At 38.0% G+C, this 26,990-nt stretch overlaps 1 protein-coding gene across 3 annotated transcripts in view; it reads right to left on the bottom strand.

Annotated features, from left to right (window-relative positions):
• The window catches only part of MORC1 (MORC family CW-type zinc finger 1), a 152,751-nt gene that overhangs the window by 43,334 nt on the left and 82,427 nt on the right, over positions 1–26,990 (bottom strand). For all 3 annotated transcript variants that reach the window (XM_079101436.1, XM_079101437.1, XM_079101438.1), the window contains 5 exons: positions 23,702–23,830; positions 21,609–21,714; positions 16,896–17,034; positions 5,304–5,369; positions 3,326–3,556 (listed from right to left, as the gene is read on the bottom strand). In XM_079101436.1, coding sequence (XP_078957562.1) covers positions 3,326–3,556; positions 5,304–5,369; positions 16,896–17,034; positions 21,609–21,714; positions 23,702–23,830 — 671 coding nt within the window. The remainder of the gene's footprint in view (positions 1–3,325; positions 3,557–5,303; positions 5,370–16,895; positions 17,035–21,608; positions 21,715–23,701; positions 23,831–26,990) is intronic.

Raw genomic sequence — 26,990 nt, forward strand, 5'->3', positions numbered from 1 at the left:
AGATCCAGATTCACATATGTGATGCTTCAAATTCTGTAAGCTGAATTCATGCTCCTATCTACAAGCCTTCAAGGACTCCATATTTCAATGGCTGGGATCACTATCCAACCAGGTTTAGAAAGAGCTCAAAAATCTGTGATCATTCCTGCCATATTCCTCTGCTTCACCTTCTATATCACCAAGACAGGTGACAGTGCTACCACATCCACCACCATCATCCTAGGCTACACTATTGTTATTTTTCCATTAAAGCCTCCTAGTTGCTCTGCCCTAATGACTCTTATTAAGCATAACTTTAAAGCAGAAGACCATGCACTGGTGGTCCCTCTCAGGGGAGGACTCTAGACACTTTCCACTTTGGAGTTGCCAAAGCAAACAATGCAGTCAAGTATTGGATGGAAAAATGTCTTACTTACACAGAGAAGAGAGCGCAAAATCAGCTTCAGTGGTGTGCATCATCCCCCTGTGCCAGTAGAAACCCCCATAGCCAAGGCAGGGAAATTGTCTACATACATTCCTCTCTTTCTACTATAGTCCCTTCTGCTCCCCAAATACAGCAGTGAGGCTGACCAGAGGCCTTATGAAACAAACACTTAAACAAAGGAGCACACACTGGGTTTGCAACAGAGAAGGATATTCCCACACAAGGAGATAAGCCTAGAACATACTGTGTGGGCTCTTTATCTCTTGGTTAGGAAATGTCCCAGGCTCAAGGTCCATTCTTAGGTGGCCAAGTGGGGGTCAAAAGACTAGATGGCATGAGAGAGCTTTTCTCGACACCTCTGCTCTCTACTAACCTTACTTCCTAGCTAAGCCAAAGCAATCATTTTTAAAAGGAAAATATGGTCACACCACTCTCCTGAATGAAGCTCCACTGTGGTTTCCCATTGCTTTGGGAACCAATGAAAATCCTTTTTCTCAAGGGCAACAGGACTCGTATGGTTTCAGTTATTCCCTACACATCTCCTACCACAGCCCCTTTCCACCTCTCTGCCGTGCCACCGCCTGTCTTAACACTTGGTATTCACTGTTGTGTCCCTGCTTAACAAATACTGTTTGCATTGCTTGGAAATGCTCTTCCTCTTCTGTTACTAATTTAATTGGAATTCAATCCTAAAAGTTTAGGGACCATTTTTTTTTTTTTTCTGGAAAGATATCACTGACCTCTCAGATATAGCTGAATCCTTCATTATTAGCATTTGTGCTATTGTGTCATATAAACTGCCTCAATAAAGTATGGTGACACATGCCTCTAGTCCCAGCTACTTGGAAGCCTGAGGTAGGAGGATCGCTTGAGCCCAGGAGTTTGAGGCCAGGCTGGACAAAACAGTGAGACTCCATCTTGGGGGTAAGGGGACAATATTCTGCGACCACAGTTGCAGTTTACATTTGACTGTGAAATTACTAAATCATTTGTCTTTATCATTGGACTGTGTTTGATGAGGGTGAGAACTATATGTGGCTTTGTTTACAGTTGAACCCTGCAGGTGATCTACTGTGTATATAAATAAATATGTAAAGTCACACAAAGTATGTACATAAATATATGTATACACTGTGCATATGTATTCACTTTGTGTAGTTTTACATGTATGTATAGACATGTATACTAGACTAAGTTAACCCCTATATCTAAAGTCTAAAATTTGTTGTTTTAACACTTGGGTACATTCTCTCAACTTCTCAATCCATTATTTGTTTTAAGAGCATACAACATGTGCAGAGAATAAACCAACAAATCCCAAATCTTGAACTACCTGGCAAATGAGTTTTTCTGGAAAAACTCAAGGTTAAAGGAGATATGATTAAACTACATTTTAGATTACAAACATAACATACGGTACTTTGAACACAGCAAGAGCTGAGTAAATATCTGCTGAATGTATGAACCTGTACTTTCAAATATGACATATAATTCAGAGTCACAGAAAAAAAAATTCTATAGATAATAAACAGATTCAGCTTGGCTCATATAGTTTCAAGAAAAGACTAAGGGCAAAAAATTCAAAATGACAGGGAAGGGGATTTCAAATATTTTAAGAGGATGAGCTACCCCAAAAGGGAATAAGAAAAGACTTCAGGGGGTAAAGATTTTTCAAAAAGAGTCTGCACACTATTTGCCAAAAGACAGTACAAAGGAATGTGTGAGATATTAAAGTAACTATTGTCCAAAAATAATTCCGTTTGAAAGAACCATGCCTAAAATATCTCGTCTCCCACCATGCCTAATGCAGTGTCCACCTTGGGTAGAAGTTCAGTAGATACTTTCTTATCAAATAAATTTATACGGTTTTCAGAGAGCCCATGTCCACCCTTTATGGGTGAACTTAATTTCTGGAAATAGTTAAAAGGCATTAGGAGCCAAATTTGATAAACAAAGTAAATAATCTAGACAATAAATTTTGGGTTATGAAAGATATAAAAAAGAAATTAGTAAGATAATATTTATAATCTTTTAGCAGTGAACCTAGCATAGAGTAAATACCTACTTGATTGTAGGCATTATATTATTATGAACTGAACGTGAGGGAAAATTCTCAAACAATAGGAAATAACATTGTAAGAATGAATGTATTGTGATCATTTTAAAAGGAAGAAGCCCATTTGAAAACAGGAATTACGGGAGGGTATATTCGTTAAAATCAGTAGCATTACTTAGTTGTATACTGACATTATACCCATTTCTTTTTCTTTCTTTTGTTTTCCTTTTTATTTATTTATTTTTTTGTACACAGGATTGAACCCAGAGCACACTACCACTGAGTTCCATTGCAGCTCTTCTAAAAAATCTAGATACAGCGTCTGCCTAGGTTGCCCAGGTTGGCCTCGAACTTGTAATTCTCCTTCCTCTGCTCTTCCAGTTGCTGGGGTTACAGGTATGTGCTATTGCACCTGACAGTATTTCATTTCTCTAGAGCCTTGACTACAGGGGTAGCAATCTATATGCTTTAGTTAAGCATTTTTCTTATAAAGTTCCGAATACAAAATCCTAAAAATTAAAGGTGGGTTCTATATGAATATTTCTTCCTTAAATATAGATTTACAATCCTTTGCCCGCCCAGGTATTCTTTGGGGTCCCTCCACTTGGCTGAGTTTCCCAGACACTGTGCTGATATTAACAATCTGACTTTTCTCTCAAAAGAGAGAAAACAGGAGGGAAAAAATAGAAATTGGGACCCTGTCCAGGAAACACAGATTGCCGTGTATAGCGTATAATTAGAGTGCTTTTAAATATGTGAAAATGAAGCAAAAACCTTTAGCTAATGCTATTTCCAGAACAAGTGAATTGTTATCCATTTTATGAATAAGAAAAAAGAAAAAATACCTGAGATCTCTCAGCTAGTTGGATGTTTTCTGGCAGAGCATGTCTCTGCTGCTGGGGTTTCATCTTCCTCTGCATGGACTTCTTCGTAATTTTATACTCTGAAACGTACTCTATATCAGAGTCTGTACTTTCTGTGTTTCTTTTTTGGCTTCTATGACTGACTGAAAGCTCAGAGGGTGAAAGAGATTCATGCTTCAAATCAACAACTGAAGATCTGATTTGGATATTTTCCTTAAAGAACAAAAAGCATATTTTTATTTTTATTTTTTGGGTAGCCAACTTATTTATAATTAATTGCCATTTCCCTAACATTATAGTAGGTGATATTTCTTACAACCAACTAAACATTTAAAAAATCAAAAGCTTAGTCAACTTTAGCAAGTGTATACTGATGTAATGACTCATTAAGAATTTGATTCAGAAATAGCTACAGAACAGGGCTGAGTCAAGAGAACTGATTTTGAGGCTCTCAAAATGACAGCACATTACATTCTGACTTTCTCCCAACAGTGATTTACTTACCATTGGCTCCCTGTTACATGCAAGACCAGTCCCCATCCCTACTTCATCCCACATCCTGTCTCCTGCATCTTCCTGGCTGTGATTTCAACCAATGAAGGACGTATTTGCTAAGAGAACTAGTATATCTGTGCCTGCTCCTAAGAGTCTGCTCTCTCCTCTAAGAACCCAAAGTAACCAGTAGAAGACAAAAGGATGCAGCATGAGTGACACTGTAGAGTTCCTAAGCATGTCATTACCCACCACTGCTCAGCAAACCCTCTCCTCAACAGTGTGGAGGGCTCAAGGAAGTGGCTGGCTCTCATTTTCCTTCATATAAAGCACCATCACTTGGTAAAGTTGCATTATAGTTGTACATACTAGTTTGTTTATATTTAGGTAAAATCTTAAGGCATGAGATTATATTATTATTAAAGGTATTATTGTTACAGCACACATTTGGAACCCGTTTCTCAGGACCTGTCACTCACAAATGATTTTTCCTGCTCTCCACTTCAGGAAAATCCTGTTGCTGATCTAATTCTCAGACTCCGATCACAATTTAGTATAAGTAAAATCAGTAGATTCTGAGCCTCGCTATGCAATTTAGCTCTGTAGTGATTTTAGGAAAATTCCTATAAAAGGAATTATATTGTGAGTTGTATTATGACACTTCATCAGTTCCAACTACTTACAAGGTTCAAGGGTTCCTGACTCCTTGATATAGAAGTAGAAGAAGCAAATAAAGAAAACAAAACAAACAAAAAAACCACTCTGCAAACAAGTTTCTAATTTTTAATATGAATAGTGAAGAAGTCAAATACATAAAGTATATTATATACATCTATCTGTCTAAAGTTTGTCTGGAGCTTCTCAATTTCATCATCTGCTGGTTAAGAAATATAAATAATTAAAATTATAAGGAGTTTTCTGTATATTTGTGGGGGAGCTGATAAGACTATAAATGTTACTTCTTAAAAAAGTTCTAAGGTTCAAAATGTTCTCTGAATTTGGAATTTTAGATAATAGACGTTTGAGAAATACAATACTATAGGATATTTAGCAAACACAAGAAACAATGCAGGAATTACACATACAGCATATTTCTAGACATACGTACATCCAAAGACTGAATCTTTCTCTCTCTCTCTCTGTTGCCCTCTCTCTCTCTCTCTTTCACACACACACACCCACACACACACACACGCACACACAATCCTGGAAAGAAATACATTAAAATATTTAAAATGGTGACCATGCAGTAAAATGATGGGAGACTTAAATTTTGTTTATGTTTTATTTTGTAAATTTTCCCTAATAAACAGATATCACTCTAAAAAGAAAAACAATGGTAATAAAATCTAAGTGCTTCACTTTCTGAACCTTATAAACCGTGATAAAGTTTGGCCCTTGATAAGACTCATCGTTCATGTGAGAAATATGACAAAAAAAATGACTTGCATCTGCTTTTAGTACTCACCTTAAGTGTTGAAGTAGGGCAGGTGCGAGTGAACTCAGCGATCCTACTCATAGGTATAAATTGAGGCTTTTGTGGGGGGGAAATCAATAAGGCAGATTAAAGTAAAAATAACTTTCAATTGATATATTATACTAATTCAGTATTTTTCACTTCTAAAAGAAGTGTCAAGATAGCACACCCCACCTACAACACTGTCCTGATTAGCAGTGAGCAGATAGTATAAGACAATCAGATTTGTTCAATTATTGAAGATTAAATGTCTTCTGAGGAAATGCAGGGCATCTCTGTGTCAAACTCTACCTGGGTCCAGCCTGTGCATCCCTTGTCTTCCCTCTGTTGAGACCCTCTGTCCCCCCACCTGCAGGACCCAGGGTCCATGGTGACCCCTGACTTCTGGCAGCAGCTCTCTCTGGCTCAGAGCTCTGGATCTGAGATTCAGTGGACTCTCAAGGGTAAAGTGACTCTACCTGTTTTCCTAAGAACTGACGTGCTGTCACGTTTTCAACATTCGGTGTTTACCCTGTACTCTGAGGCACAGCTAGGGAGTAGGCAGGGAACTGTTCTCTGAGAAATGATTTCCTTTCAAGCTAATATTTGAATGTGGTCATCATGGCGCTAAGATGATCAGATATTAATGAAACACACAGAAGTAGCTTAGGAGTAGTGCAGACCCTGCCCTCTGGGTCCAGGATCTCTGCCCTTGTGAGATTCTAGCTAGGTGTCTGCTTATACTTCCTTTCTGACATGGCCCTTGTTCTTTCCTGGGCCACAGACTTCATCGGGGTATCCAGCTCAGTACAAATTCTCTAGGAGAGAGTGTCTACCTTGCTCTTCTAGGTATCTTACGTCATAAATTGGCGTCCTGGCTCTAATTAAGGCTTGGATATACTCTGTTGAAAGTTTCCAATGCAGTTAGCCAATACAGATTTTGAAATCATGTCTTATTATGTGTCCTGAGATATGAATGCCTCTCGGTGGTACCTTACACCTGTAGGTACCTTCAAGGCAATCCTTCCACAACTGAATTCATTAAGTCACCTCTGCACCTGAACCACCCCAACCAGTATTTCCTAATGTGATTTCCCTCTTGATTAACAGCATCACCAAACACTGAGATGACCACACTAGAGGCTTCAGTTTGTCTTGGTTCATCAAGACAACATCCCACACCTAATCAGTGAATTCTGCACTTAAGTCTCTTATACATTCAAAATCTTTCACTAACCTTAAGTCAACAGCCTTCCTAAAGGTCTTTCGATCACCTCCTTTCCTTCTTTCAGTTCACTCATTTCTCTAGTTCCATGCCACAACCACATTCTACACCATGTTATTCCTTTCATTAAAATAAAGAGGATGGGATCTTCCACCACTTGAAGTCCACCTGCCGATTGCCCACCATTAGCCTGCAGACTGCCCACTTCCCACTGCCCACTGCTGCCTGGAAGTCCATTGTCATAGTATCCGCAGGTGAAGTACTGAAAACCTACATGGACACTATAAGACTACATGGTAGAACCTTAGTGCCTCTGCTCCATACTGCTAGGTGGAAAAACATACTAACAACATAAAAAAACAAAGGAATAAAGCTCCTCAAACAAACCAAGATGTTCCAACAATAGAATCCATAAATGACTCAGTAGAAGAAGTGTCAGAGAAGGAGTTTAGAAGGTACATAGTTTGACTGGCCTTCAAAATAAAGGATGGTATCAGAGAAAAAACACAGGAAGTGTATCAGAGAAAAAATATAGGAAGTGGAAGATCAGTTCAATAAAGAGGCACAGATTATAAAAAGGAATCAAGCAGAAATCCTCAAAATGAAGGAAACAAACCAAATTAAAAATTCAATGGAAAATATCACCAACAGATTAGACCACTTAGAAGACAGAACATCAGACAATGAAGACAAAATATTTACTCTTTAAAATAAAGTCAACTGCCCAGAGAAGATGGTAAGAAGCCATCAACAGAACTTCCAAGAAATATAGGATAACATGAAAAGACCAAATTTTAGGTTTATTGGAATAGACAAAGGCATAGAGATACAAACCAAAGGAATGCACAATATTCTCAATGACATAATATCAGAAAATTTCCCAAATCTAAAGAATGAAATGGAAAATCAATTACAAGAGTCTCACAGGACCGCAAATACACAAAGTTACAGCAGATTCATACCAAGGCACATTATAACGAGAATAACTAACATACAGAATAAAGATAGAATTTTAAAAGTTGTGAGAGAAAAAAGTCAAATTATATTTACAGGGAAACCAATTCAGATTTCAGCTGATTTCTCAACCCATACCCTGAATGCCAGGAGATCCTTGAATAACACATTTCAAGCTCTGAAAGAAAATGGATGTCAACCAAGAATTTGATATCCAGCAAAATTAAGCTTCAGATTTGAAGATGAAATAAAAACCTTCCATGATAAACAAAAATTAAAAGAATTCACAACCAGAAAGCCTGCACTACAGAACATTCAGCAAAATATTTCATGAGGAGGAAATGAAAAAAAAGAAACAATGAAAACCAGTAAAGGGAGGAACTACACTAAATGGAAGGTCCATTAAAGGAGAAACGAAGTCAAGTTAAAAGTGAAAAATAAACCAAAATGACCAAGAATACAAATCATATCTCAATAATAATCCTGAATGTTAATGGCCTAAACTCATTAATCAAAAGACTTACACTGGCAGATTGGATTAGAAAAAAAGACCCAACAATATGCTGTTTTCAAGAGATTCACCCCCCTATGAAAAGACATCCACAGACTGAAGGAGAAAGGTTGGGGAAAAAAATATCACTCACACAATTGTGTAAACAAGCAGGGGTTCCCATCCTCATATCAGACAAAGTGGACTTCAAATCAAAGTTGGTCAGAGGGATGAAGAAGGACATTTCATACTGCTTAAGGGACTCATACACCAACAAGACATAACAATCATAAATGTATATGCCCCAAATAACAGAGCATTTATGCTTCTCAATTTCAAGAATTAAATAGAACACAACACACTACTGAGTGACTTTAACACACCTCTCTTACCACTGGATAGATCTTCCAAAAAAAAGTAAACAAAGAAACTACATGTGTGTATACTTACATGTAAATTTCCCCACTTTTGGGGAAAGGAAAAATGGCAGTGAATTACACACACAGTCCACATCCTACTTTTTCACTTAAAGATATTTCCTGGAGTTCTTTCTCTTTTACTTCTTAAAAAGCTTCCTCATACCCTTGGTTATGGTTTAGATATGAGATGTCTCCCCAAAATTCATGTGTGACACAATGCAAGAGTGTTCAGATGTGAAATGGTTGGGTTATGAGAGCCTTAACCCAATCAGTGCACCAATCCACTTGAATGGATTAGCTGGGTGGTAATGATAGATTCCATTTTCCTTTTATTATTTTTCCTATTGACCATATAATTTTATTCCACTGTCTGATACTTGCAGATAATAAGGTACTTCTCAGTGTTTACTGGTACTAAAAATTATGCTTTAGTGGTATAAATGAGACCCTGGAAGTTATAACACCCAAATGGATTTAGCACAATGTCCAGATATTAGTAGTACAAACACATTTGCATACTTAAGCAGAAGAATGGAAGACAACAGAACAAAGTAAAATAGAAAAAAAAAAGATTTGGTTTTCTTTTTGAAACATCTTCTATCAACATAGAGACACATACAGTTAGTGCACTAAGATAAATTTGCACTTGTTAGGTGTACTATATGAAGTTGACCTTAATAAAAAAAGTTAAAAAATTTGCCCTTTGATTTTAGTTAGAAATAGAGTTTTGACTAAAAGATATATTTCTGATAATAGACGATAATGTTCAGCATTGATTTGGGAGTTGGCCTATAATTTTTTAAATGTATTTTGAAAAAATCACACTTTTTAAATTTGAGGAATACATTTTTACATCTTCACATTTTTGCAAAGTAGAAGTCTGTCAACAGTTAATCTACTTCAAATTCTGTCTCAGTTACTTAATGAGTAGCTGTTCACTAATGATAATGTCTTTTTATCATCATCATCATCATCATCTTTTTGGATTTCCAAAAAGAATAATTACCCTAGAAATTCTGCAAATATCAGTGTTTTTAAAATGACACTCATAAACTCTTTCAACCAGACTACTAAATGTCTTTACAAGTTCAAAAAATTCTGCAAATCTCAAACTGAATCAGTAAAAGCTGATTCATAAACTGAACAGCCTCTGGAACAGAAAAAAGTGAGGAATCCTTAAGCCAGGAATAAAAAGGAAATATCTATGGTGAATGATCTAGAGAAAGAGGCAGAAATCCGAATTCTGAAATTCCAGCTCTAGAGAGTTTTGTTCAGTCCATTTTGTGTAGAACCAGGAATCTGCTTTTCTACAAACATGTGAAGTTGTTCTTATACAGAACAATAATCTTAGGCTCACAACCTTGGAGAATGGAGGTTCTCCTTTCTAACTCTGTATCCCTGCTGTGTGAGACTATAAAGAAAATATATCTGTGTTTCTGCAGTTAGAATTTCTGATTCTACTTTACTGAACTTGAGACCTGGACTAAAAGGAAGAAATCCTGGAACTTAATGTATGACTGATTATGGCAAGACCACCTAGGGATTTCCCTGAAGACACTGGTCTCTGGAGGGAGGGATAGGATCTGGGACCACAGAGATGACCCTTAGCTGTAAAGCTGGAGAAGTGATCTTATCTCCTCCCTGGAAAAACTTATTTTTACTCCAAATATTAAGAGTAAAAGCCCAGGCTCCTTCCCAAAGAGCAAAATAGTGTTGGAACAGTGGCTGCCACTGTCCTGTATAAATGCTCAGGTTCAATTTTCTTTTGTTTCAGAATTCCTTACAAACTCCAGATATATACAGGAGAACATCAGGTCTTACTTTCATGCATTCACTGAACCAGAGGTAAGAACTAGAGTAAAGGGGAATCCACACAATTACTTATTATAATTAAATAACAATCTGCCCTACTCCCTTATTCTCACATTTGCATTCAAGATAATTATAATAGATATATATACCTTTAAAATAATAGCTTGTGATAGGAGATGGGCAACCACTGCTCATAGGTTCTAAAATTGGGGTGGATCCTTACAAGTATCTAGCCTATTCCCCTTCTTTCTACAGGGTGGGGGGTGCGGTTGGTGGCTTGATGATGGAGGACTAGAGACAGACAGACCTGAGATCACTCAGCTTATATACTACACAGCCAGGACCTAAAACCAGGTACCCTGACACTAGGCCAATGCTGTCACCACCTCCCGCTGCTTCCTCCTCCTTCAACCATCTCCTGAGTGTCTCTCTTTCTGCTCAGCTTTCCGAAGTGATTGCTCTGCTCTACAAATCTACCTAATATAAACAGAGCTCCTCAAAAAAAAAAAAAAAAAAAAATTATAATTAGTATTAGCTGTTAAGTTTTCAATTTCTCCTACCCAGAAAAAGTATCAATCTGAAGTGAACAAAGGAGAACAGAGTAGTTTAAACAGCTGTGAATTAAGAATTAATCATATATGTAAAATCCACCTTTGTTCCTAGTTGTTTATCCAGAGAGGCAATAGAGTTTAGTGCAGGAGCTGTGGGTCTGTAGTTAGACTGCACTTGTTGAAATCAGGGCTCTGCACTTCCTAACTCTATCTTTGGCAAATTACTTCCCTGTGGCTCAGTTTCCTCATTTATAAAATAAAAATCAATCACAGAACTGTCATAAGGATGAAGTAAGTCTGTGTATTTAGAGTACCTCTTACAGGTCACATTCTAAGTGCTATTATTTAATGCCTCCCTTCAGTCTTCTCAGTTTAGCTCCTCCATCTGTGTAACATGTATAGTGATAGTAATCATTCAGGTAGTTTTAAAATTCATCAAAAATATACAGAATTATGGAACTCTTAGGGGAGAAATGGAAAGAAGAAAGGGAATTAAAACTAGGAGAAGTCTTTGCTTTTTATATTTAAAAAATCTCATGGCAATTAAATGGTGTCATGTATATAGAAATAAAGGCAGATGAACCATGAAGCTAAACCTCAGTACCCCTCCCCATACAAGCCTCTTTCACAATCCTAACACAACTTTGCATTTATAATGCTGTTTTCTTTTCTAAAAGTGGTCCCCAAAATGATATAAAACTCAGGCTCCAAAAGTCAGAACTAGATTTGCCCTGGTTCTGAAGCATTTTAAACAATACTTAGTTAATCTTCAAAAGCCAGGAATTATTAACAGTGGTCCTAGCTCATATTTGGAGGGTCTTCTTGAGGTTCTATTGAACAGGAGAAAGATGATTCTAGATCACTGTAAAGCAAAGGTCATGGGCGAACATCGGCCTGTTCTCTAGGAGTGTATGAGAATCCCTCATTGGTCCACAGTCTTCCCACCTGCGTAGGACGCTGGGACTTGTCAGGAAAGACTGGCCAAAGGAATGGGAGGCTTAAACACACAGTTCAAGGTAGAAAACTGAGTTTGAGTTTTGAATTTCACTTTGTCCTACTGAGTTGAGCCAGAGGAAGAAATCATATCAAGAATAAAACCAGGAAACAAAGGTTTAACAATGTTAAGTCAGGGATATGATGTAAGGGGTTTGAGTTCAAAATTGAAACAACAATCATGAAGTCCACTTTCCTGAACTGAATTCAAGATGCAAAAATTTCTGAGTAAGAGGAGAAATTAGGTCAAACAGGATTCAATCTCAGAGGGAGAGGACACAGGCATGCTGGTGAGTAGCTTGCTTTGGAAGGAAGCCAAATACCTGTATTTTTACTCAGCAGTCAGAATATAGTCCCTGAGGTATGTCCACAATACCAGAGAGCCCCTGAGAGTCCTTGTTTGGCATGCACACTCACTGAGAATTGGTTGGACATATAGTTCAGGTGTTTATGGAGTTTTTGTGGGGCAGAGATCACACATTGTCTCTGGTGAAAATAATTTCAGGCAATATGCCTGAACTCTCCCACTCTCTCTGTCTCTGTTGATGTGAGCAGGAAAGACTGGCAAGCAGACAGGGATGTAATGTGGCATGACTGCTGGCCCCTGTCAAAGCTATTCTGACCTTCTCAGAGAAAGGATGTGTTCCCTCTGGACTTCAACTCATTTGGGCCTTCAGCAGCAGTGTTCAGTCACTTCCATGAAACCCAGGATCAGACAGCAATGAACAGTATCCCTCAGTCCCCACCTCCAGAAAAAAAGGTGACTTATGAAACCAGGGACTGAGAATATCCTGGGCTCCCTGAACCACACTGTAACACAATAGCCAGACTGCTATGATTACACTCTACCACTGGTGTTGTCTGGGCTTCTTTAAGTGAACTGAAAATGCTCTGCTGTCAAGGAAGTGTGACATCAGCTACTCGGGAAAGGATGAGTAAGAAAGATTGGACAAGCAATTCAAGAAGTGGAGCATCTTCTGCTAGGGATTTGCTGTGTCCAGTGCTGAGCCAGATGTGGTGGTGGGATGCACACAGAAGAAAAGCAGCACATGAACTCTGCCTTCAGGGGACGTCTGGATTAGTCAGTCATCATCAGTTCTTTTAACATCTCATCTGGTAGGCCGTGAATTCAAGGCCCACAAGTGTTAACACGTTCTGCAATTATCCCTCTTGGAAAAGCAGTGCATCACCACAGAGGAATGAGATCTTCATAGCAAGAGTAATAAAGTAAAATATTTCATACTATTATACCATGAGTATAATAGCCTCTTGCGAGACAAGGGTCTTTAGGTGTCATAAATTTCAGATCATGGCAGTTTATGTAAGGAGGCTGAAAAGTACTCTTGATAAATAAATATGTTTTCAAAGGCATCTGTCACTGTAGTTACACAGATCTGAGATCTCGGCATCCTACACATAATGACGCATTAAAAAGATTAAACTCTAAATGGAAAAATGTGTTCACATTCTTCATTACAAAGTTGTATTCAATATGCAATTTCAATTTGAAACACACAGCTGAAAGTTCAGCAAGCCGCCTTTGCACTACATTTTACTGCTAAAACAACCAACACGGGAATTGCTACATTATATAATTTCATTTTTCTTTTTGTGAGTCCACATAAGCACTGCAAAAGAATAGGATGCGATTGCTGGAATTCCTTTTCAACAGGCATGGGATATTATAAAGGATATTCGTTTGATGGGAAATCTTTGAACATAACAAATGAAATCCAAATTCAGTCTCTGTAATCCCAAACATAACACTTTATTTTGAACAAGTGTAAGAACGTTTTGGTCTCCAATAATATATGCAAAAGTTGATCCGTTTCACCTGTAGTCAACCAATCTGATCAAATGAAAATTATTTGTTTTTTTATGAACTAAATTATTCCTCCCATCCTTCATTCATTGTTTGGTAAATACCTATTAGATGAAAGATCCAGGCCTATGTGCCGATGAGAATACCGAGATGAATTAAAAATCACTGTTTATTTTCAAAGAAAGTACCGTTATAAAACAACGTTACCCTATGTAAATTTATGATTACACAAATGGTATGCCTTTACGCCATGTACAAACAGAGAAACAACATGTATCCCATTTGTTTACAATAAAAAAAAGTTGGAAAAAAAAAAGTACAGTTATAGTCTAAAGCAGGAGATGGACTGGATACATGACTAACCATAATACCAGGTAGAAGGTAAAAACACGCTCTAAAAGGACATACACAAGACAAAGAGAATTGGAAGGAAGGAGATGTTTTACAGACAAGAAAATGGAAGAAGATTTCATAAAGGGTTTGACATTTTGGTTCTGGATCTTGAAGGACTGGAGGAGGGCCAGAGACCACAACAGACAAGAATGGCGGGCAATGAAGGGGAGATCCTGGGGAGGACACAGAGCAGCTCAGAAAAGCACCATGCAGAGAGGAAGAAGGTGAAGCTAGAAAGGCAAGTTGTGTCAGATTAGAGTGAGCCTGGACTGTGGGATAATGACAATATTAATTAGGAACTACTAATTCAGAAAGGCCTAGAGGATACCTAAGCAATAAGGTATTCTCTGCACAAACTTACTGATTATAGAACTATACTACCCACTAACATTACCTAGATTCAATGGGGGTAAATATAGTGTAATTTAATTCAGGGAATGAAGTTAGGATACGATGGGGAGAATTAAATGCATTTCAAGTAGTACCAAAAAAATCCTGTATGAAATGTAATTAAAACTATGATCTGTGTCACAGTCATCTTTGCCACATAATAGAAGACAGAAGAGAAATCTAGTTGTGACTTAAAACTGGGAAAGTGCTCAAACGCATAGATATTAGTTGTATAACTCTAAGTTATTGTCTGGGTTGAAAAACAGAACAACAATTATCCAATTAGCAGCCAAGCAGTCAAGTGACACAGTGAAAAGGGAAACACTTCATTTGGCCAGCAGGTGGCACTTGTCACTCAGTATAGAAACAGCTTGCAATGAGGAATGAAGCTGGATGGATTCAGGCACAGACTGCTCTGTCATCTATTCAGAAGAAAGATTGGAATGGGCCGTTCCAGCAGCACAACCCATAAGGAGGACCTTGGTTTGGTGAGAAAGCTTATCAATTGCATGAGGGCAGCCCCTATAGATGTTACAAAATGCACCACAGGTGACAGCTCTTGAGTTTGCACTCTCCTGTTAGGTTTACTGAACTTAGCGCTTTCCTGTAGCAAATGCAATTTGCAGTACATCAGTTTGTTGTTTTGTAAATATTCTTACGTCCTTTTTGTCTATATTCATCCTATGAGACTGTGAACAAATTTATGCTGGAATGAGGCAAAAAAAAAAAAAAAAAGAAACAAATTCTAACTTTTCATTCAAAGATATGTAACTTGATTCAAGTTAGTTAACTTCTTTGAACTTCAAGTTTCTCTTTTGCTAAAAAAAAAAAAAAATTGGCTATGGAAGTAACTGGCATGTTGTAGCAATTAAATAAGATACCACGTGGAAATGTTAGCCTTGGGCCCAGCTATTTCGAGTTCTCCTGGAAGACAACACCTAACCATCAGGATGCCTCTTTACCAGAATAGTTTCTGACTCACTGGGGCCACTCTCAAATTAGGGCCTCCTGTGGGGGTACTGCTAGAAGCCGGACTTGGTCCCCACACACGGGTAGGGTTATGCAGGCTGGACTACCATCATGATAGCACCATTCCTACCATAATCTACTCTCCTGGGTGTTGGCGACACAACACCTAGAACTACAAGCCTGGGTTCCAGAAAGACCCTGGATATACCTCAGCCTGCCTGTATTTTCCAAATTAGGGTGCAAGCTACCATCAAAGCTGAAATATAAGAAGGTAAGAAATAAAGTATGCAGGTTTAAGTCAACTCTGTTACTTGCGCCCCAGTAGTCATTGGCACTGGGAGGCAGGAAGACAGAAGAGCTGGTGGGCAAAGCATAATTACAAGGCATATACCTTATGATTTCCTGATCTGAGAAAACAGGTGATAAACAGGGAATCACAGTGATCAGCTCTGCAGTTCTTGATCTTCCAGTGGCACCTAGCCCACACTTAAATCCTGTCCACACTGTACCTGAACGGAGCCCACACTAACTTCTGACTTCTGTTACCAAATCAACGACTAGAAGCTTCACCAAGTATAGAAAGTTTAGCTGTGATCTGGATGTGGAAGTGCTTAGAAGATGTTTCCAAAGAGGTTCTCAGGATCTTTCTAAGAGAGACCAAGATCCCAGAGAAAGGAAAGTCAGGTGTGTCTGTCATGTCAGGCTGTGTCTGACTTGCACCTCAGATCCCTTGCTAGGTGCAAGAAGCACAAAGGTAAACCTCTTTACCTTGGAAGAGTCCAGAAAGACTGGGGGTCTCAACTCCTGCTCCATCACAGAATTTTCTATTCTAATGAGCCTTTTATTTCCTGACCTCTCTACAAAGGAGTCAACACATTTGGACACATGCTGCTGACTGTCTCAAGTTCTATTTGAAAAGCTGACAGGCTACATACATAATAAAGTTAAAAATGTTGAATTTGGATGCTAACTCTATAAAATTAACAAAGATATAATTGTTAAGAAAATAAAACAATTTTTCTACATGTCATGTTTTCTTTCACCAGCAACTATTATGCTTACCCATGTTTATTATTAGTAATGTTTTATTTATTGAGTTTTCTTAACAAGTAAATATGACTTTGACTTTCTGTGTTAATAGGCTAATACTGTTTAAAAGAGCTCTTTACCTAAAATGTTCACACTCAGAGAAGAATCCTAATCAAACAGAAAAAGCCTAACCTTTGAAATCATACTGATTCACGTCCCCAACTTGCCCAGGTGACCTTGGACATGCTGACTGAGCTCTACGAAGCTCCTCGTGCAGCTGTGGAGTAGAAATAAATGTTCCTGCTCCTCTCAGGCATTGTCATTGCATGGAGGAGCTTAGGTATCCCATGTGCAGAGCTTTTTATAGAACTCTCTTCCCTTCTCTGGACTTAGCCACTGAAATTGTTCTTAGGTCAAAAATTAAAACGAAACAACAAAAGGAAGGAAAAAAGAGACTACGCATTTTTCTTGGATAAACCACATTAGTCAATGCGCACATATGAAACCAACACCTCAAGAGTCACACTTGAATTTGTAAAGAATTAATTACAGCTCACCTTTGGTTGCTGTTCTGCCAGTTTATTTTGATACCTTTGGACGGATTCTGTAAGTTGCCTCTCTTTCTCATTTTTTGATGGCAATACTGTGCTTATGGTGCCGAGGGGGATGGAAGGCAGACTTTCAACCTGCTGACAACTTCAGAATCAACATGTAAGAGATTAACAACAGGAGGAAATGCGAGACTATTCTCTGTAAAAGATGGTTTACTTCTGCAAGTAGTTACATTTTCTGTCATATCGTTAAAGATCAAATGAAAACAAAGATCATGATATGGATGATGTTAGGTAACACATGACCTTAAATTTCCAATTTGCACAGAAAAGAGCTAAATGGAAAAGGTGGAAGGTAGCATATATTTAGGAAGATGGGAGAGTATTAATTATTTGCTAATGCTTCACTTATCCTACATTTTCACGAAAGGAGGTCTTTTGCAAAAACTTTTTTGGATCACTGAGCTTTATCTCATTACTGCCAAACATTCTCCCCACCCCGGCAAAAAATTGAGGGTAGAAATCTATATATCTCTCTAAAATATATCAAATAATTCTGCCTTTGAAACACATGAGTCCTCTGACTTAGGATCACTGAGAAGACAAGTGACTGTGCTGTGATCAGTGTGGGGTGACAGCCTGGACCAGGCGGGGCATGGGGGAGCACTGAGACTTGAGACCTTTCACCAAATGGCCCTGGTGACTCTGACTGCAGCACGCTTCCCCAAGACCCTGCTGCTGTCAGTGTCTGCCCTTGGCAGTCACCCTGCCTCCCAGCCTATGTGCTGGGGAATCAGGAAGAATTCTGCATAACCGAACAATAAACAGGTCCTGGATGTGGATACGTACTTTCCTCATTATGGTTACAAAAAATACTAAGACTTTAGAGACACATGATTTGGAAGGCTGGAGACCATTTTTCTTCCTTACTTTTGCTTTTGTGACTCGATTTTGGGAAACTGAGAGAGCCAAACTGTTAAAAAGACATTATTTTGTTCACCTTGGTACTGAGGCTTGACATGACAGCAAGTTCACTTCCCACTGGGCACAGCGCTGACTCAGGGCATGGTAGGGGAGGAGCAGGAGGGGAGTGAAATGTTGAGGTCAGCTCTTGGTCAAGTTCTAGGTTCAGGAGTTTTCTATTATTGATATGTGGGAGGTAGTGGGAGGTTCACGGGGTTCCCAAAGAAAGGAGGAAGGGGCAAAGTTTGTAGAAAATGCATGTATGTTAGACTAGGAGAGGGAGAAGGTGGTGCAAACAGGAAGAGGGCCTTCCGTCTGAAACAGGGAAGCAGATAAAAATTGCCATTTCTCTGTTTCTCAGTGCTGCAGCATATATTTTTCTTGCCCTCTAACAACAGAGAAGAGTGAGAAACGACAATCAAATTCAAGCACTACTGTGAAGAAACACTTAGTTCCACCCACATATGTTGTTTGCTATTATTGTTATTTTCAAAGAAAGGTGCTAGGTAAACAAATTCTAGGGACAACTACTATATATACTGCCACCCACAGTGTGAATTTGAAGACATCTGTGGGGTGGTACCTACATACGCCTCTATTTCATTTGAGAAAAGAACCTTGCAGCAACAGTAAGTTTTTATTCAGAAAAGAAAAACCTCGACTATTTTATTAAAATGAAATCCATTCAATTGTCTTCATTTAAAATTTTTTGAAAATAATGCAATTTGGATATGCAATACAACCCACAGATGTTTTTTAACATCCTTTTCAAAATACAGACTTTTTTGGTGCAGCCAAGTAACAGGCGTCATTTTTACCCTGCTGTTAAAATGATCCCTACTTTCAATGCAGATAAATGCATAGCATGACTGTAATGGAAGTGTACTGATATCTGTTTCTCAGGCACTGTGATAACAAGGCGCAGCCTTTCTCTGTGCTCAAAGTGGAAAACAAAACAAGGCTTCAGTGGTTTGAAAAAGAATGGCTCCATTTTACCCTACACAGGTTACTGACCCTGAATACTACCATTTGTTAAATGGTATATTTTGGTTACTAAAAAGTATTGAAATGAAATTGGGCTTCCTGAAACATAAAAGGATGCCTTCTGAGAGAGATTGGTAAGGCAGAAAGAGTACATACAGATTCTGCATCAGAAAACTGGCTTCCAGTCCAGCTCTAGAGAGGAATCCTTGGTGAGTCACTGGGCCTTTCTCAGCATTTCTGTTTTCTCCTCTGAGAATCAGGGAAAGTTCTTAGGACTTTTGTAAATGACATGACATGTAATTGCTGTGGAAGAGCAACTATTCTGTTCCTGGTCAAGTTCTGGTTACACGGATGTCGTTCATTCAAATGCTCTTTATTGCCATTGAGACTGTGACAAGTGGCAATTAACTACTGACAACAAGCTAGATTTTCTGTAAATACAGACAATGACACTTTTCACCTCATTACTCTGTCCCTTTACTCAAACAATGTTGCCTAATAAACAGCTTTACTTCACTCCTCATCAATTTAATGCACTTATTTTACATGAGCTATCCAAATCTAATGGTATATATGACTCAAGGCATACTCCTAGCAGGTGCAGAGCCCAAACTATGATATTGAAAGAGATGACTGACTGAGAGCACCTGAAGAATTTCTTTTTTCCCAGGAGGCATTTTAGTGATACCATCGTTGATGAGCTCCCCATTCAGGAAGAACTAACTCTTAATTAACTTCAAATGTAATTTTAAAAAAGATGTTTAAAAATATGTATGGGTTGTATTGCACTTTGAAATTTATTATTTCCAAAAATCTTTAAATGAACACAATTAAATCGAATCAGGAGTTTTTCTTTACGTCTCCCCTAAACCTTCTGCTGCCACTTTATATTTTTATCATAATCTTTTCAGTGGAAATAAAATACAGATGGTCAATATTATGTTGGTGCATTTAGAGAAACAAGAACTTAAAAATTATAAACACTTTCTGCGTTGTATATTTTTAAAGTCTGTTAGTTTTCTGTCAACACAACTAAATTTGTCTTGCCTCTCTTCACAAGTGTCAATATTCTGATGTGTAAGAGACAATGAACACAGCTTTGAAATTTATTCTAAAAAAAGTTCTGCAGTGGTATTCCTACTTTTCAAGAGAAGAGGGTGAGAATGTGCCAATTCAGGGACCATGTCAAACTATAAATAAAGGAAACTGTAAAGGACAGTTCAGTGAGGCTGACAATGACCAAGACTGGTCTACGTCATAGCTATGTGGTTAAATCTGTGGGAGTAGCCTCGGTCCTGGTGGTATGTTATCAAGGGACACCCCCACCAGAGGCCAGGAACTTTCAGTAGATTGTCCTGATAACTGGACTTGGAGAAGATGCTTCGAGATTCTTTTATTATACCATATTCTAAGGAAGAAGAAAGAGAGATGGAGAGAGGTTATATCATTTACTCAGATTTCAAAGCCAGTGGAGCCAGGAGTCAAACCCCAGGCTGAGCTTGGACTCTAAATATCATTGTAGGCTGTGTGAAAAGTTTTTGGCTCATATTAAGTGATTAATATTAACCATTGTAAATATCAAAACTGAGCCGGTGCTGTTTTATTATTTAGGAGATATTTAAGCCTCAAGTTAGGGATGGAATCAGGCTAATAGTCAAAAGATTCTGGCCAGTGACTCACAAACAGCTCTCCTAGTCACAGGTTTGGGTTCGATTCTGACGTTTCTAAAATGAAGACGTGAAACTAGATGTATGTCTCACAGTCATGCTTCCTGGAGCACTCAGTGTTCTGCTGAGAGTAGGGGGCAGGAATGGGAAGTGGCCTCCTCTGGTCCTCGGTTCCCAGCCTCCCATTGAATGAGGACGATTCTGCATCTATCTGTTGTACCTATTTCATGTCTGTGACAAATTTCACTTAGGAAAACAGGTCATGTTTCAAAACAAGAAAGGGAGAGTGAAAAACCCTGGGATATGTGAGATGTAAGAGCCCTTGTACCCCCTGACATTTTCCTTCAGTCAGTAAATATAACTAACCGGGAGACTCCAGGAAGAAAGGGTTTAACAGCAGTTTCTGAATATTTACTATTTTTTAAATGTTTGCTCTTTTTTTCAGAGCTGGATAAAAATAACCAAACAGGAATTTTTACCCTAATGTCTATATTAGCAATATTGATTCACCTATGTTTAAGTCGAAAGATGAAGATTGTGTGGAAGCAATGTTCGAGTTAGGGGTGCCCTTGTTAAAGGGGGAGTACTAGCTCTTTTTTCCCTTAGGGAAAGAATATTAATCTAACAGAACTTGTAATAACATTGACATTCATCAATATTTAATCATTCTTTTTCCTGTTTTAGTCTGAACTTCTTCCTCTAAGAGCATGAAGCAATGAAATCAATATATGACTTAAATAGGAAAGGTGCATGGTCTATCAGTTTAAAGCCCCTGGATACACCCCCTGAGTCAGACTCCTGTCTGATCAGGTTGTATGCTGTGTGAAAATGAACCAGAAGGCAGAACTCAGGAGGCTGTAGCCTCTGCCCATGGAAGTGCAGATCCGCACACCTGACATCTGCAGATTGCCACATCTAGATCTGTTTCATCCAGTGGAAAAAGCACACTAACTAGTCTTTTCACAAGTAGCAAGGGGCTAGAAAGAGTCCAGAGACCAGCTACTAAGCTAAAATCCACTTCCATCTGACATTTTCCAGTTTCATAATACGGACTTCTGGAAATAATCATGGATAAACAATTTTTAGAAAATGATCAAAAAACTACCTGTTTTCCAGGAGGTTAGGATTATTAGCACAAATCCACATGTCATGAAATTCTTTTTCCTGATAATTAGTAGAGGAAGGTAAGACTCTCCATTTAAGACAGAGATCTGATAAGAAAAACAAAACCACACACAAAGAGACCACATAAAAAATGAATCTATCACAGAAATCTGTTAGTTTGCATCTACCAAAATAGAGAATCCTTCATCTCACACCATTTTGCTTGATAAATTCTATGAGTTACTCTAAGATCCTATCAAGAAATGTAGCTGTTACTCTTAATACTATGGCTTCAGTTCTTTCCAGTTAGATTCCGTTACTTTTAGCCAGAAGAGCCTTAAGAGATTCCACTCTACCTCTTCTTAAACCACATTAAGAATCCCAGTGACCCTGACTCTCCCATATTCTCTGGTCTATTCACCATCTGCTGACACCACCACCTGCTGTCACCAAACATGTGACTAACAGGAAAATCAAGGTCTCTGTGTAATTTATGCATTTTCTTCTTCTGTACTTTGCTTTGTTCTTATTCCAGTCTCAGTCTGCAGTTCCTGATTGTCCATTTCCCCTTATAGTCCCTCTTAGCCTTTAGGCCCAGGGTACATCACTGTCTCTAGGTTACACTTAAATCTAATCCTGGATTCCCTCTTGACACAGTGCTACTCGCTACTGGGGAAATAATCTGTCTCTGTTCATCTATGGCAGAGACAGTTTGCATGGTTGTTTAAAACCTGAATAGCTCCACCTCTTCCTTCCTCTATGATCTTGGACAAATGACTTAATTTCTTTATGTTTCCATATGGTGGCCTATAAAAAGAGATTAATATTACAGTTATATAAAAGGGTTATTAAGGGTGAAATGGCATAATAATGATGATGATGATAAAAGTCAACACAGCTAGACACCTTCCTAAGGACTTGGTAAACTTCACACTTACTAATGCGTATTATTCTCACAACACTACCACAATGTAGCTACAAGTAATAGTCTCATTCAATAAGTGAAGGAACTGAGCCCTTGAGAGGCCAAATATTTTTCCCTGTTCTCAGGTACTACAGATAAGATTCTGACAGTACCTGGCACATCAAAACTATAAAGTAATTGTTAGCCATTATTATCATCTGATAGGTTGTCAGATACTGTCGTTGATTTCCTAATCAGACCTTCTAAATATCTGTCTCACTGCCACAGACCAGTTCTGACATTTACAATCTTTCACCTAGATCTTAGATTGCAATAGCAGGATCCTCAGAGGTCTGACTCCTCCCTTCATCTGATCCTCTACAAATCACCCTTCACTGCCTTACATACAAGTTCCACCTTGCTAATTGGGTCCACCCTGGAAAACTCTCAGGCAAAGGTTTGGGGAGCTGTCCATGGCACAGTGACAAGACTTCTATGAAGTTTTACATGCTACTGGGGACTTTTGTGTTTGCTTGTCTGTTTTCTCTATTGGACTGTCTGCCAAAGAAAGTAAACTGTCCTCAATTCCATAACCCATCGTTCATAGCTAGAAAGCAGACCAAGTGTTCAATGACTCAACAATATTACTCTTCTACTGAAAAATTCCCAATATCTCCCTATTGTTTATCAAAGTTAAAATTCATCCTGGAATTCAAGACCCTCTAACATGTTATCCAAAATAATAATTTTGTCTTTCATTATTTAGTCATTATTTATGCATTCAGTTGCCAATTACAAAATTCTCATTATGTATTCGACTTAGCACTACATATTAAAAACAGAAAAATGGCTACTTTTATGACTCCACCATAAGTGTTTTAAAAGTTGAAGTATACACCTGATACTAATTCTTGTCTGTGGAGAAGGAAGCACCCAGCCAGGGAGAAGTCTTGGAGCTGAGCCCAGCAATGCTCTGGTATTGTCTAGCTTGATCTAGGTAGGTCTAAGAACCTTGTCCAACTTACCAAATTTTCCCCTACTGTCAGTTATTTTAATCTCTCTTCTAGACTTCCTGAAAACAAAGACCATGGCTTACCCATCTTTGTCCCCCTACTCCACCATTTCTTAATACCATGACTTTCATATTTAGATATTAATATTTGCCAATTAAAATGAAATTAAATACATACCACACTGTACCATGAATGGGATGGCCATGGCTTGTCTTCTTTGATACTGAAGGGAATCTGAAGATGTTTCCATGTCCTTGCTATGTTGGTATCCAAATTCATTCCAATATGATGTTAAATTTCTGTTACCTAAAACAAAGAAAGCAGGCAAAAAATAATGAAAGAAAATTTTTGCATTTTTTGAATTACCTGCAATAAATGTGCACAATCTTTACAATAAAACTAAAGACAACTGCAGTTATAATTTTTTTTAAAAGTTACAATAAAGCCTATTGACATTTAAAGTATTGTTTTTAAATATTCTCAGGAAGGAATGTACTAAACTTTAAAGACCACTTTTAAAATTATTGGTACAAATAGTTATTATTCCCATCACACAGTCAGAGTTTCTTTACCTTTTATTATCTCTGGCTCCTTTTCTTTCCAGTCTTCATTATTTGTGCCCTACCCTAGACCCAAACTTTATCCACTCTCCTTGCTTAGAAATGCCACACATCACGGAAGACCACTGTAGAGACCTCTTTAAGAAGTTGTGCTCTTATCCTTTGATCTAGCAAGTGTACTGTTAGGAATATATTATAGCATTGTTTGGGGAAAAACTAGAAAAAATATAAAAGCCTATGAACAGAGAACTGATAAGTTCCATTTGCAAATAATGGAACACTGGGCAGCCTGAATACGAGGAGGAAGAGCAATGTGTAGTACTGCACCAAGAGCTTCAAGACACAGTTTAAATTTTTAAAACAAGATAGAAAATAGAACTCCTAACATAATAAGCTTTTGTAGCTTATGAAAAGCATATACAAACTGGGCATGGTGGTATATGCCTATAATTCCAGCAACTTGGGAGGCTGAAGCAGGAGGATCACAAGTTTGAGGCCAGTCTGGACAATTAAGTGAGAACCTGTCTCAAAATGAAAAATAAAAAGTACTGGGATATTGTTCTGTGGTAAAGCACCCATGAGTTCAATCCCCATTATACATATAAATTATTATGAATATACTTTTCCTGAAGAGATGCAAAACAAAGTCTCTTTTATTAGTACTCTTTTATTAGTACATTATAATTATACATGACAGGGGAATTCATTGTTGCACATTCATATATGCACCTGATATACAAAAGAAAGTTTTAATAGTAGATATCTTTATAGAAAAAAGGAAGCTGAGAGGAATCAAGGGAAAACACTTTTACATTTCACTTTTTTGAACATTTTGAGTATTTTTGCAAGTGCATGTAATACTTGAAAAATCTTTTTAAAATTCTTTAGACAAAGAGAATTCATGTTTGCTAATTTATTCAATATGGTAACCACTAACCACAAGGCCATGTGGCTACTGAGCTCTTGAAATGTGGCAGATACAGAACATTTCCATCAATGTCCAAATTTCAAAAAGTGTATTCTGAAAAGCAAATCTAGAAATACATAAATAGTGTCACCACTGAAATACGTTAACATATGGCTGTGTAATTCATGCAAAACACAAATAGTGTCCTTCCTATTCCTGCTAAAAACTCAGGCCTAGAATGCTATGAATTTTTAAGACCAGTCGAGGAAGAACTCAGCCTTCAAAATGGACATACTTGTTGAGCTGGACTGAAAACAAACCTCACAAACTTCTTCTGCTCACAGAATTCCAAGCTGCTCTTGCCCTCAATTCTCCTGTGTATTCTGCTTTTCCTGCTTTCACTGCCAACTCTCAGCCTCTGCTCTTTTCTCAGTGTGTGGTTTCAGTCCACCTCATATTTCACCTTTCTGCCCAGCAGATCCTGGGGCACTACTTTAGAATCTGAGGCTCTGCTTCCCTGATTTCCGCATTAACCATTTGATCTTTTCTACATCAAGGCAGGAGTGAGACAGGGGAAAGACATGGGTATGAGTGCTGGACTGTCACATGTTAGCTGTAGTGGGCAAGCCACTAAGCTTTATAACCCATAGAGCGAGTGATTACAATAACTTGCCTTAAAGGATTAGCATTATTGCAGATTCAATGTGAAGGCACTTTAAAAACCATACAGCCTGGAGCATTCTGGGAAAACAACAGACTACGAGACACCAGAAATCTGTTTCACCACCTAGACAACCATTGAACTGATAGAATATAATAATTAAAAAATAAAAAAAAAAAACAAAAAAAAAAAACAGCAAACACTAGGAAGAAATGATGAGAATTTGATTTCCAGAATCACAACATTAACAGATTCAAATGTAGAACTTTCGACGACAACAAAAAAACAAAGTGTTTGAGGCAAGTACAGCTCATTCAAAAGAAAAAAATAAACCAACAGAAATTGTCCCTAAAAAAGACATGGTGGCAGATCTACCACACAAAGATTTTGAAACAACCATCTTAAAAATGTTAAAAAAAAAAAAAAAACTAAAGGAAATCATGAGAAAGGTCAAGAAAATCATATTTAAAAAGAGTGGAATATCAATAAAGAAATAGAAGCCTTTAAAAAAATCAAAAAGAAATCCTGGAGCAAAAAATCTACAGTAAGTGAAATGAAAAAATTCCCTGGAGGGATTCCAATGCAGTTTTGAACAGGCAAAAGTACCAATAAACTTGAAGTAAAGATAGTAGAAAGAACAATTAAAGAAAAGAAAACATAGTCTAAGGGACCAAGGAGATCCTATCAAGGGGACCAACATACACATTGTCAAAACTTTTAAAGAAGAAGAGGGAAAATTAGGAGGCAGAGATTACTTCAAGAAACAATGGCTGAAATGTACACTTTTAACAACATAAACATAAACAATCAAGTAGCTTAAACAACTCCAAGTAGGGTAAAGTCAGAGACTCAGATCAAGACACATTATAACCCAACTATTGAAAGGTGAAGAGAAAAAGAATTTTGAAAGCAGAAAGAGAAAAACAATTCATTCCACACAAGGAATCTTCAAAAAAGGTTATCAGCAGATTTCTCATCGGAAACTTTAGAGGTCAGAAAGCAGTGAGCCACTATATTTAAAGTTGCTCAAAGAAAAAAATCTGCCAACAGAGAATCCTATATCCGCCCCCCCCCCAAAAAAAAAAAAATCTTCAAAAGTGAGAAAGAAATTAAGACATTCATAGATAGATAAACAGAATCTGAGAGACTTCATTACCACTAGACCTGTCCTACAAGAAAGCACACCTGTAATCCCAGTGGCTCAGGAGGCTGAGGCAGGAGGAGCACCAGGTTCAAAGCCAGTCTCAGCAAAAGTGAGGTACTAAGCAATTCAGTGAGATCCTGTGTCTAAATAAAATATAAATAGGGTTGGAGATGTGGTTCAGTGGTTGAATGCCC

This window comes from Sciurus vulgaris (genome assembly GCF_902686455.1).
Source record: "Sciurus vulgaris genome assembly, chromosome: 10".
Lineage (NCBI taxonomy): Eukaryota > Metazoa > Chordata > Mammalia > Rodentia > Sciuridae > Sciurus > Sciurus vulgaris.